The sequence below is a fragment of the Astatotilapia calliptera genome, chromosome 12, assembly GCF_900246225.1.
Source record: "Astatotilapia calliptera chromosome 12, fAstCal1.2, whole genome shotgun sequence".
NCBI lineage: Eukaryota > Metazoa > Chordata > Actinopteri > Cichliformes > Cichlidae > Astatotilapia > Astatotilapia calliptera.
In genome coordinates this window covers 17,602,696-17,616,389 of record NC_039313.1, presented here as the reverse complement: position 1 = coordinate 17,616,389, position 13,694 = coordinate 17,602,696, and the positions used below count along the sequence as shown (strand labels likewise).

The 13,694-nt window shown below is 40.3% G+C and overlaps 1 protein-coding gene across 1 annotated transcript; it reads right to left on the bottom strand.

Annotated features, from left to right (window-relative positions):
- Window positions 1-8,588: 8,588 nt before the first annotated feature.
- On the bottom strand, window positions 8,589-13,694 carry mat2ab (methionine adenosyltransferase 2Ab). Its single transcript, XM_026187738.1, has 9 exons — window positions 13,441-13,694; window positions 12,638-12,715; window positions 12,426-12,548; window positions 12,223-12,335; window positions 11,990-12,133; window positions 11,691-11,909; window positions 11,431-11,613; window positions 10,927-11,060; window positions 8,589-10,470 (listed from the first exon to the last, which is right to left on the bottom strand). Exons 1-9 carry the CDS (start codon window positions 13,532-13,534, stop codon window positions 10,368-10,370), a joined length of 1,191 nt encoding a protein of 396 aa, XP_026043523.1. The 5' UTR covers window positions 13,535-13,694; the 3' UTR covers window positions 8,589-10,367.

The following is a 13,694-nucleotide window of genomic DNA, read 5'->3' as shown; positions in this document are numbered from 1 at the left end:
TGCATTGCTGTCCAGTTTTATGGTGCTGAGCACCACTTTTTTTTTTCCTTATCATCTTATATGACAGAGATTCTGATTTTAAACATGAATATAATACTGGAACATAGAAAAATACGGCATCACTTTGATTTGACAAATGTTTCACGTCACATTTTCAGCAGGTGGCAGCATCAGTCATATAACCACACAGACCTCTGCTGTAGTTTTCCTTCTGTTTAAATCAGGTTTTACTCTGTACTTCTGTATAAAGAATGCATTTTTCTACAGAGACCTACTAAACAGTTTAGTTTCCATAAAAAGGGCACTTTGAATTGTTCTAATATTTCCCCCTCTGAGGGGCTATGAAGAATTAGGTGGCAAGTTGCTGTACATGGAGTAGCACCTTAGGTTTGTATCCATTTCAGGATCTTTGTGCACCTCAGTCAGAGCTTCTGTCCTCTGCTTTGTCAGAAATCTCATCTCATTGGGGCTGCTTGTCCAACAATATATAGCCTCCTATACACAGGAAAAACTCTTAATTTGTAGAGTTCAGATTTCAAGTGGCAGTTTTATATTTTGCTATGCAGAGCTCTAAAATATGAACTTGAGTTTTCTGTGACAAAGCAGATGTTCATCTTGTGACCAAAAGGAGTGATTAGTTTGTGTGAAGTTGTACCTGTTCTCATATTATTTAAGCAATTGTGATTTTTGTATAACTTTTTTCCCACTATTATGTTATTTCTTTCCCCACCTTTTTACCTGGAGCAGTAGTTTATGATTTGTTTTTCTACTTTGACTTAACCAAGCAAGCTGGAACTCGCTAGTGATGTATTGTGAGAATGCCTCAAGTCAAATTCCTATGATTCGTAAGACCCTACCTGACAGCTACGACAGGATTCATCTTAAAACGGATGTCTATCAGTTATTCAAGAAAAAACGAGGAAAAAAAGGTCCGTCCCCCTAAAAGGCCGATAGCATGCACATGTTAAAATGTCTGTCTCCTATCAAACTCGAAAATGAAAATGGGAAGCTCCACTTCCCTGGCTATGGAAAAATACAAAACTGACTTGACATTTAGACAGATAAACTGTTGAGCCACGCCATAGTGGGAGATTACTACATTGTTTTTATTGACGTATGAAGATATGCAAACTTCATCCTCTGATCACAGGGCGGGCCAAATATTACACAAAGCCTTGTCAAGGAGGAGTGGGCTGTGCAAATTGATTGGCTGAACCGAAACACTCCCCTTCATGCCGTCAACGCCCTCCTCCAGCTTGCTTTCATTTCTTAAGCAGCATGTGACTGAAGGAGGGAGACACATTCCCAGGGTAGCTACTCTGCTGCTCAGCAGATTATCTAAAGTTACACAGATTTCCAGTTGGCTGAAATGGCCCAATCACAGCTCACAATTCAATACCCGACCCTTAGTGTAGCTTATCATTAGAAATTATGTAACTCAAAACCTTTTCTTCCGTACGTTAATTCTGCCTGTGAAAAGCTTTTAAGGGGTGAAATTATGCAGTTTAGCAAAGCACCAATTGGTTAGCCATTGTGGTAAAAAACACTGGTTAGACTCTTTTCCCATCCACTGCTGTATTATTAAAAAAAAAAAAAAGACAAATTAAGAAAAATCCAGAAACCATAAACATACAGTTTCTATTTGCAAGAATGTGCAAGTTTGTATTGTCTTTATTTTTTACATACAGTAGATGTTCATACACTCCACTAACAAACATACTGACCCAATGTCAAAATCAGTCAGCCATTCAGCTTCTCTACTATCAGGGCCTACATCACATTGTTTGTCTTGATTTATTTACTGAAGTACTAAACACTTGAACTGAAATATTGTCAACAAGAGCACTATTGTCAAACCTAGCATCCAATATCTGACCCCTCAATGTTTGGGGAGTTTAGAGTTCTGTTTACTTTGCCGGCTAAATCATTACAGCGAGACCCTCGAGCCACATCACCTGACCATGCGTCTGAATTTCTCTTCTTTTTTTTCTTGCTTTTGATGTTCTTGTAACTAAATAGAAATCCAACTTTATACCATCATATACTATAATAAAACGCATCTTGAAATTTGTAATGAGATCAGCATTTGAGGTTTAGCATTTGGCTTGGGAACTTTTCTCAACCAAATGGAGCAGTCTCGGAGACGGATGTTATACAACAGATCAGAGAATTGAGGCTGGGTTACTTAATCTCAACGTCATAACACTTCGAAAGAACTTCCAACCACCCCCAAAAACACAATTGCACAACTTTGGAACTGACAATGACTCAGTTTGATTCACAGTTACCTTGTTATCTGCTGTACCTTTGTAACTGCACTTTGTCGGTATAAGATACTGTGAAGATAACCTGTCTTTCTAAACAGCCAAATCATGAAATACATACTGTGACAAAAAAAACGAACTGCTAGCTGACGATGCATTTTCGTTTTAAAAACAAATGTGTTACAAAAGCCTCATCTATAAATGTGTAACTAAAAAACAAAGCACTCTTGAGTTCCCTTGTGGTTTGCAAGTTCACATTTTATTTCGCCCTTTGTTAACAGTTTAAAGCTAAATTAAGGCGAACATCTTGTGCAGAAAAGTTGGAGGAGGAAGTCCAGTTTTCTGCAAAAGTACAGTAGAGCAACAGCAAACACATACAGATATTGTATCAGCTGTCATCTAATCCTGACAGTGAATGCCAGTGACCTCAACTAAACAGCTGACCTGCCTCTGCCCTTCTCACTATGACTGTATTCCACTTGCAGCATGCTTAAGTCAACCACCAATAAAAGGCTAAAGCTTTATCAGCACGTTGCTACATAAGAAAAAAGATCTGCTTAGTGTGTGTGTGTGTGGTGCATTGTTCTTGAAAAACAAGCTTCCAAGCCTTTTTCCTTTAATTAGTTCTCAGTGCTTTTCAGTTGCAACAGCCTCTGTTGGTACCATGGTGCTGTTACCGTGGTGAGTCTTCTTGCCCATTCAAGGCTGTTCAAGTATGAGCTCCCCTCTACTAACATTCGGCTAAATATAGATGCTTAGCTGTCGAGCGCTGTAGTGGAAATGCACAGCTGCTGCAGTACGACCAGTAACCACAATTTGGGTCCAAGAAGTCTAGTGATGTTACTCGAGTAGCAGAACTTGACTGTAACTGTATGTGCAAGGCTAAATTTCAGAGTCAAGAAGTACATCCAGTCCTCCGTAAAAGGGAAAGGGAGAGGTTCCTAGAAGTTATTTCCAGTAAGGCTTCTCTTGCTCAGCGTATAGTAATTCTCAGTTGAAGTTTGACCTTTGCAGTAGAAAAATTAATATGCTCACACCCAACTTCATTAGGTATACCTGTTCAACTCCTCGATGAGTCTCGATTTCTGCTGCAACATTCAAAAAGCATGGTCAGAATTCAATGTAACAACGTGACAGCATGGATCCATCCTGCCTGTATAAGTGGTTCAGGCTGGTGGTGGTGGTGGTGTAATGGTGTGGGTGTATTTCCTTAGTACCAACTGAGGCCTACCTGAGTATTGTTGAGACCATATCTATCCTTTTATGACCATAGCGTCCCCATCTTCTGATCGCTGCTTTCACCAGGATAACGTGCCATCTCACAAAACTCAGATCATCTCAGGAGATTAACCAGGTCATCTACTAACCAAAAAGTGCACATGTCGAGGAGCGTGTCAGGCTACATTTCACTGTGTGTTATACTTGTATAACTATGCATGTGACAAATAAAGAACCTTGAACCTTGAAAAGTTGGTGCTTCAATCCCTGGCTGACAGTCATGCCAAAGTATCCTTGAAAAAGATGCTCAACTCCAAGTTGCGGTCCATCATGGGAGTGTGAATGTGTGCGAATGAACTAGAAAGCAAATAAAAACTGATTGTTTGAATGAGGGATGTCGTAGTATATAGTGCGTAGTAGAGTAGAAAAGCTCCATACAAGAACCAGTCCATTAAACCCTTATCATTTTAAACTGTTTTTTTGTTTTGGTTTTTTTTGTAACACGACACTTCCCTATACTGAAATGGCATCACACTCACTAGATCTCAGTCTGCACAGACTTTTATGCCAATAAAACATCTACATGATTTGGAGTGAAGCATTCAGTACAGGAAAAACTGTTCTCAGCATAATATTCCATTCAATGTGACGTTCCCTCAGCAGGTCATCGACAGGTTAAACTGCAGGTGATTTTTTTTATGTTAACTTTTCAAAATAAAAATGAAACTTAACCTTTAACCTCCTAAGACTCGAACTCTTCCATGGCATGCATTTTTATTTATTTTTTTATATTTGTGCATATTGAGACCCAATGTATGTAAAAACAAAGAATCAGCAGATTTTTTTTTCTTTAACCTGATGAGAGCCACATATGAGGACATTTGTTTTAAATTTTGATAAAATAGGCAGTATAATGTCCTCATAAGTGGATATCAGGCCCTTGTCGAGCAAAATTTTGTATTTCGGTCTAGACAACCAAAAATGTGATTTCCACATATGTGGACGCCAGGTCCTAGGAGGTTAAACAAACAAAGGGACATTTTTATTGTTTATTTGGTTGCATTTACCCTTTCTCACTTTAAACTTTAAACATTTTAAGCGGCTCAGTCTAAATTCTTTGCATACACCTGTCTCCGGAGGCAAATATTTTTCTTAACAGTTGTTTGCCATTTCCTTTTGGCAGCGAGCTGTGTGAACTGCCCGAACTTGTCCGACATTCTGGTGTGATTAGGAATGACAACAGAATCTTCTCAGACCATATTTGGCCTTTTTATTGCTTTCATTACAAAACTGTAATTAACATATTACCTTGTGTTGCATGCTAACAATGACATGTTTCACAACAGAATGCCAACAGTACAAATGACTAAAATATCACATCATAAAGTTTCATGGGTGTTTGATAATAAAAGAAATATCTGTGCAAACCTTTCAAACTGCTAAATTGGGATCTTATGTCATTTTATCGATTTATTAATCATTACTATGATCTCATCAATTTGTTGTAAGCTTTGCTCTGGTTAACAACTTCAAATGTAGCTGAAACGGGTGCTCAACCTTTTCAAAGTGACCGATGAGTTCTGAGATGTAACTGGAAATATTATCTTCGGTTAAGAAAGGGTGGGACATGTTCCCCTTTGAAGCTCAAATCGCAGTGTTTGGAATTTGCTTCAGGGTCATTGCTCATTACGGTACTTACACAACCATGGATTTGTTTTTACATTTCAGACACATTACGATCACTTATTTGGAAGGTATCGAGCAAACCATTAGTCAGTCCATTAAGACACCGCAATGTTTTAACAGTTTTGAAGTTCAAACAAATTCACCCAAAGCATATGCAAAGAAACGGTGAAAAAATAAATAATAAATAAAAATCACACAATTGGGTAAATGCATGCTACCATCAAGTTGCATTTTGTCTGAATGGCAGGTTATAGTGTAAGGTGGATTATTTAGAACATTCAGTGCCAAACACAGATATGAGCTGTGCTCAGACTTATACTTGGTGTACAACTGGACACAAATTAGGCAAATGACAAAGGTTTACACTGTATATTCCCTTTGATATACTTATTTACTTAAAGACATGTTTGATGGTGGCAGCATTTTTTAGCCTTTTTAAAGAAGCCTTTTGTATGGACGCGTTAGTACTAATTATCATGTTAATACTGATTATCTGTTTAATCGGTACCCTTTACAGTCTCTATATAAGCACCCTAAACTTTATAAACAGATTTTTATTTATGAACTCAGCTTTTTGCCTCCAAAACAGCATGGAAATGAGACCATCTGAGGTGTCCTGTGGTGTGTGGTGCTGGTTTGTTGGTCTCTATGGATCTTGTGTTGATCCTGCAGATCCTCAAAAACAGAATATGGAGGTTTGGAGGCTCCATCAATGCCTTTGGTCCTTTCTAATGCTCTTCAAGCAATTCTTTAGCAGATTATGTGCATTTGCAGAAATCATTGGCTGGTAGGTCGTAGGGTAGGTCATAGCTCTGGAGGGATATGCTTTGTTTTGGGGACTTTGATCATTTAAAAGTAGCATAAATATGACTTGCAAGGTTTAATCATGTTTCCAGGATGAGGAAGTATAAGTGTAATATTATTATTATGTATAATGTATTTAGAGGTTGCAAATTTGTTGAGTTGAGTGCTTAATGACATTTCTTTTACTGTACTGTATTTCATGAATGGATTTTACAGTTCACCACTAATCTTAAGTGGTGAAGATGAGCAAAACAAGTTGTCTGTGTGAAAAAGCTGCAGCTCATAAAACACAACAACCAACATAACTTAATAACTTAAAAGTGAAGCTCTTCATGAGTTAATATGCCTATATATAAAAGCTTCTGGCTAGTTAGATATTTGACAATATTGCTATGCTCCTGATAATATCGCCTTTGTATAGACACAGAATGTCGATGGTTCTGTAAATGCTTTCAATCTTAAATTCTTAGTTCCTATATCTGCAGGTCTTTCCCTACTAATCTTCACCTTGTGCGTTTCCTACACTTACAGCTACCTTTATACTATTTGGGTGTTGATTTACAATAGTTTCCCAAGTTTAGGCTTGAGTTACAGTGATTACGTGTCAGAGTACTAAGTATACTGACTGAAGGGCAAGGAAATGGTCGACATGTCACAGAGCAAGCTGTTCTGCTATCAATTCAAGGTTCACTGTGACATGTGAACATCACTCTTAACCTAAATAAAGTGTGCTGAAGAATGTAGTTATGACCTGACCCTGTTTTTAAAAGAGCAAAAATGGTCTCAATGTTAGAATTTCTCTAGTTAAATCATTAACTGAACAGGCATTTTGAAAGAGCAGAAAAGTAAATGAATAAAGATTTTTAAAAGTATAATCACTACACAAATCCAACCAGCTGTGTCGCAGATTTCACAATCACTGACTACTCGTCAATAAACCCAACCTTTAACTGTGGGATCTCCTGATCTTCTTGGATGTTGACTCAGTAGGTAAGAGGTCAATTACATTACACGTTCATTTTTTTCAGTGTGTACAGTTTAGGTATTAAACTTTCCCTTTGGAAGAGGAAGCGATATGAAAACCAAAAAAAACGCAACATTGCAAACCTCTTTTATTAACTTAAGAGTTATTTCTTTATGTGTACAGGATCACTTACATTAAATAACATGCTGGAATGAATAGTCCAGCACCAAGCAATGAAACCCAAACATGGTTTTGTAATCAGTTAGTTTTGGAACTTGTTACACAAACAAGTGAAGACCGCTCCTCCCTTTTTGCCAGCCAGGTGTTGCACACACCTGGCTGGCAGGTTAGAATACATTACGTGTGTCTTATGTAACTGCCGAACATGAGCTGAACTTAACTGAAGACTTACACCACAAATTATCTTGCGCAATTTTCTTTGTTAAAGGCTAAGGCAGCAGGAGGTATGCAGTTTTTTTTTCCTCCCTTTGTCTCCAAACCACTCAACCTGAGCTGTCCATCTGGTGTATTTATTTCCAATCGTGTCCACACAGATTTCCAGCCATCTTGTAAACCTTCACTGCCATCTTTCAGCCACACATTACCGCAGACCCTGCCTGCACAGTCTTCTTCACTGTTTATTGCTTTGGATGGTTGACCTCAGCTATTTAACCTCATTCATCATTATTGCCGTAACCAGATCATGACACATTATTGTCCATCTTTATTATTATACAGGTATGCATACCCAAAGTTTTTCAGTCTGTTTTGAAACAGTACAAGTGGCTTCGCTTTTATGTGACTCAGTGTGTATAAAGTCTTCGATTTTCTGTCAGAAATATGTAGAATTTAAGGAGCTATTAGCATAACGTGATGAGTGTACATGAGGTCAGTTTTGCTTGGTACAGCCCTGACTGTTAAAACTATCTTTAAATGTTTGTATTTTTCCCCCTCAAAACCATTTTGGGTGTGCCTAGTATTATCTGCCCTGCCACAACTGGTACCACATTGTTGCTTGGTAGCGTGCATGAAGGGTGGGAGGGTACACAGATCAAATTACTCTTTGGAGCTTCCTCCATTCCCACTACCTACCATATAACCAAATTATCAGCTACAATTTGAGCTTAAAAAGCTCAGCCAGGGTGTTGGTTGTGCTCCAAGTCACATGAAAATAACCTGACTTTTATCTTGTTCTGACAGCTGCTAGTAACAAATCAAAAGACCGCAGTGAACATTGCTCAGGGCTGAAACTGGTCCAGTGGCTCTGAAACCCCTTTAGTTCCCCCGGTTAAGTGATGCTAGCCTTACCAGTGACCCTGACGATGAATGCCAAACAGTTAAACAAAGTGATTAAGAGGTAATGTGTACTGGAGACCTACATGTATCCATTAGGATTGCAGTTTATTTATAAACCCATTCTAATTTTGTATGCTTTTCAAACCAATGTTAATGATCAGCATTAATCTTGGAGGGTTTCTCCCCACCCACAACCACATTGTACTGCAATCTGAATTTTCAAGACTCCAGCACCACCTTTGGACCCCGAGCCTGAGTCAACCTGCATCACAAGTCTTAAAATGTTACAGTTGCATTTTTTTTTTACATCCCCAAATAAAGTAATAAAAATAAAAATAAAAAAAGCACAAAGACACTTGAGAGGTGTAGTTGTTTATTACAGAGAAGGAAACTACCCAGTCCAGACATGAAGTTTAATACAGAATGAGCTACGTGTTCCTTTGGAAGTTGAACGCATGTTGGTGGTGGGGAGAAAAGCAAATGGGGAGCAGAGGAAATAGAAAAGGCACTCTTACACTTACTATAGCCAACGGGATGACCTCCAAGTAGTAAAAAAAAGGGACCAAAACCAAAACTTCTATCCCACACATGAGATGGACATGTAAACAAGGCTGGTTTCTCTGTACTACACCAACCAAATGTTGCCATCACAGTAACGGGGATAGGCTTGAGCCAAAAAAAATTAAATAAAATAATTGCACCAGATATTTTAAAAAATGGGATTTTCGATAACTAACCTGCCTAAAAAAATAAGTTCTGCAGTCCAAAAATAAAAAAAAAAAAAGGGTTGTAAAATAGTCATTTACAATTAGCCAGTGACACTTTCTTGCCGAGGCAGTCCAAAGCTTTTCTGTACAACACTCTGGAGCCTCAAGCCAAACACCAAAATGACCACGTCACAAGAAAGTCAAGACCTAATACCCAAGTTTGTTTAAAGCTGCCTTCTGAAATTTCGGCTTCTCTGTATCCACGCCGAGCTTCAGAGAACAAATAAATAGTGTTGAGGTTTAATTCCTAGCCAATAAGACTGTGGCAAAGAACACACCCCTCTAAGGACAAAGATGAAACAGGTTTCTCTGTAGCTACACCTGCCATCTATATACACTTGAGGGAAATGGAGTCTTTAGGTCACTTCAAAGCATACAAAAAAAAAAATTAAATAAAATAATCAAGTGTAACTAGTTTTTTTTTTAATGACTAGTTTAAAATTGAATTTCAATGCATAAGCAATTCAATTTTTCCCATAACCTTCAAGTATAACCAAAACCTCTGCAGACCAGAGCAGTGACAGCAGCTTCTGACTTTTCTGTATTACGTCAGAAAACAGCAAAGGTCTGCAGGGGTGTCTGAGGCCTAATGCTCATTTAAGAGCTTGAATAATTAGGATTTGGCTTGCCCCTTAGCCTGCAATGCATAGCTTTTTTTCTTTTCTTTTTTTTATTAAATAGTGAAAACAGCAACAACCCTTGAATTTTAAATTGTGCCATTCTAGCATCCTCCACAAGGATGAGGGGGAAAAAAAACAAGCTAACAAAAAGGATAAATGAACACTGGGGGTCAAGGAACAACCGTACCAGGCTGACAACAGGAGGAATGGAGAAGCTAACAATTTTAGGGGGACACAGCCAGATCACACGACTCCAAATATGCACTTGAGAGGACTTTGAAATTATTTTTCTCTTTTAGATGTCATGCAGACTCATTAGTAGCACCAGTAAATTAAGAGGAATATCACATAAAGCCTATTATACTACCGCCATGACAGTGATAGTGACGATAGTGATGAGTGTGGAATGCCAAAAATGAGGGCTGAACGCCGCTACTCAGCGCATCACAATACGAAGCGGGGGGAACCTCAAGACGTGGGAGAACAGTAAGTACTACGGTGCATGAGTTCATGGAACTCATCTAGTTCTTTAAAACATCAAGTTTCTGAGGCATGCCTCCTGGGACCCAGCACGATACTGCAATCAGCAGAAAAACAGTAACAAGACAAAAGAAGGGAGGTGGAGTGAGGAAAGCGGTTAATGTGTTAAATGGTACCAATATGAGAGAAAAGGGCATTTCACCCCCGGAACCTTGGAGGCTTCTCTGTAGTATACACCAACAAGCCTGGGGGTAAAAGCTTAACAGGTTTAGTATTTGAGTTTTTTGGGGACCTCCCAAGGGAAGGAATCTCGGCCAAAGTGGCCGTAGGCTGCGGTCCTCTGATACAAGGGTTTCTTCAGATCCAGATCCCTGGAATACATAATCAGACTCTTTAGCAGCAGTCACATCCAGTGACCTCAAATGCACACACACAGGCATAATACTCGAATTAGCCAGTGGGGAGTGGCGACAGCGAAAAAAAATCAATTAGATGGCTGGCTGGTAAAGAGAGGAACGTGAAGACGCAACACTTACCCTGCTAACCACAGGACATTGCAGCTTGCAGAAACCAAACTCCTCCCATTTATAAAACCACTAACTGAGCTAAATAATCCAAATACAAGACCCCCCACTAAATAAGCTGTTTGCCCCCACTGAAGCTTAGGTGTTTAACCTAATGCAATTTGTTTATTACCTCACCCCCTAATTAATAATCTATATATAGTTTATTTGGATATAATAAACTACAGATTGGAGAAACTAACACAGCAATCCTCCAGGAACTGTGCTATCAGTGAGGAGGTGGCTTCAAAGGTTATACATTACCTGACGATGACTCCAGGCCGGAGATCAAAGTTCTTCTTCACGATGTCAAGTAGCTCCCTCTCACTCTTGTGGGATGTCCCATAGTGGAAGATAGAAATCGAGAGGGGGTGGGCAACTCCAATGGCATACGACACCTAATACAGCACACAGATGTGTTATATCAAGCAGGAAAACAGAAAACTTCAGGCAGGAGTCTGCTGCAGCCTTGCTCCCTGAAATAAAGACTGGGGGGGGGGGGGGGGGGGGGGGTTGGCTGTGTTTCCACCACAGGAAATGAACCTTTCGAAGATGGGGCTAGGGGTTTAAATTAGTCTTCAGCTGATTTAAAAAAAAAAGAAAAAAAAGAAAAAAAAAAAGAACTAATCTACACCCAGCTTTTAGAGCACAGTGAAACCACAGCTACCCACAAATCTGATGAACCCCAATAGGACAAAATATATTAAAAAAAAGAAAATGTTTCTGAACATGCCGTGTGGAAACGCAGCTTCTACCACTACCACTCACCTGGACCAGCACCCTCCTGCAAAGCTCAGCTTTCACCAGGGACTTGGCCACCCAGCGTGCCGCATAAGCAGCAGAGCGATCCACCTTTGTGTAATCCTTCCCAGAGAAGGCTCCGCCACCATGGGCTCCCCAGCCTCCGTAAGTGTCTACAATGATCTTACGTCCGGTGAGGCCAGCATCTCCCTGCAATGAAGGAATCAAGGTAAACTCAAAGCTCAATAGCTCCCGATAAACAAAACACGCCATGAAAAGGTATTTACCTGTGGACCTCCAATGACAAAACGACCACTGGGCTGCAGGTGGTAGATGGTGTCATCATCCAAGTAAATGCAGGGAACAACCGCCTTGATGACCTTCTCCTTCAGAGCATCTCTCATCTCCTCCAAGCAAATATCTTCATCGTGCTGGACAGAGATGACAATAGTGTGCACACGCACTGGCAGCATGGCACCGCGGTCCTGGCGGTATTGTACAGTAACCTGTGAAAAGAAACAAAATGAGCAACTTTTTAGAACAACCCATTTTGCTAGTGAAAATTAGAAAATAAAATGATGAATACCTGTGTCTTTGAGTCTGGTCGGAGCCATGGAAGGGTGCCATTGCGGCGCAGTTCAGCCATCTTGGCATTCAGCTTGTGGGCAAGAACGATTGTGAGAGGCATGCACTCCTCAGTCTCATCAGTGGCGTATCCAAACATCAAACCCTGCAGAGTGAGACAATTATAGTTTTAAAAAGCTGTTAAAGGACAACATGTTGTATTTGTGGTTTCAGAACACTCAGGCCAATACTAACCTGATCCCCAGCTCCGATGTCCTCCTCATTGCGATCAATGTGAACACCCTGAGCAATGTCAGGAGACTGCTGCTCCAGCGCCACAAGAACATTGCACGTCTTGTAGTCAAAACCTAGGCAGAACACACAGGAGTTTAAGAACAGTCCTTACAGAAAAAAAGAAGAAAAAAAAAGGGAAATAAAATCAGTAAAGCAATGCACACCTTTGGAGGAGTCGTCATATCCAATTTGGCGGATGGTGTCACGAACAATTTTCTGGTAATCCACCGTGGCCCGTGAGGTAATCTCACCTGCCAGTAGGATCATCCCAGTCTTGGCAATGGTCTCTGCATGAGGCAATTCACATGTAGTTCAATACCCTGGTGTCAACACAGGAGTGAAGCCAAAGCAAACAAAATAGGAAATATTTACTTACCACATGCAACTTTGGCATCTGGATCCTGCTTCAGATGGGCGTCCAAAACTGCATCGCTTATCTGGTCACAGATTTTGTCTGAAAAACAAAAACAATAACGTGAGTAAACGGCAACATCGATCACATCACAGGGTCTAAACGTAAAATGCCGCACGTCGGCGCAAACTGTCCCCCTTCATACTCAAGAGGAATAGACCGGAGTCTCGGCGGTCGCCATGTCAGCATGCGCACGTGTGGCGTCAAAGAGAGCCCGCGCAACTCCACGGAGACCGGAAGGCAAGCACGGTACACTTATAAATGTTTGAACCAACTACATATCGACAGACTGATAAAATGCACAGTCTATTTTCATCTTCAGGGATGAAGACGACTGTGTTAGGAGTCACCTACACAAACAGCCGCGTGCTTCATGAATAGGGACGGATGGCAGGATGAGAAAAATAAATAAACCAGTTAAAACGAATAACGATACTGTAAATAAGAAACAATTCACATGACAATGTCATCATGTCCACTATGACTATTGTGCTACATTTGCTGCCGGTGGCGGAGACACGCGACAGAATGACCTATTCACTTAAGATTAGCTAGCTTACATCAGCTAGTAGCGCGTGGTCTCGAAGCCGGCCAAGGTACAAGAAGAGGGAAAAAAGGGCCGCGATGTTGTCATTTCACTCCCTATTTGTTCATTTTAATACAGTAATAGGCTAGTTTGTGGGACAAACTATTAAAAAAAAAAAAAGCAAGAGATGTAGCTTATTTCATCAGCCAGAACGATAGAAGGCCGACATCTCGCGTCTTACCGGGATGTCCTTCCCCGACGGACTCCGAGGTGAACAAGAAGCAGTCCTCGTCAATGAGGGAGTTATGAAAACCATTCATCTGTCCGTTCATCATCGTTAACGGCTGCCACTGGTACGAAAACGTTAAATTACGGGGTTGGTAACGTCTTTAGTCGGTATTACGTATTACTGGCACTGCCTCGGCGGTTTTCCCAGCTCTTCAAAGGACAACCCCTAACGTCTCGGTGTTCTGAGCCTCATTGCGCAGAGCAGCT

Excerpts from the sequence above, each read along its gene's own strand:
- mat2ab (XM_026187738.1), bottom strand. The coding sequence starts at position 13,534 with ATGATGAACGGACAGATGAATGGTTTTCATAACTCCCTCATTGACGAG. Across the intron at positions 11,910-11,989 it reads GACCAGACTCAAAGACACAG|GTTACTGTACAATACCGCCA; the intron begins GTATTCATCATT and ends TTCTTTTCACAG. Across the intron at positions 11,061-11,430 it reads GCAGGAGGGTGCTGGTCCAG|GTGTCGTATGCCATTGGAGT; the intron begins GTGAGTGGTAGT and ends GTGCTGTATTAG.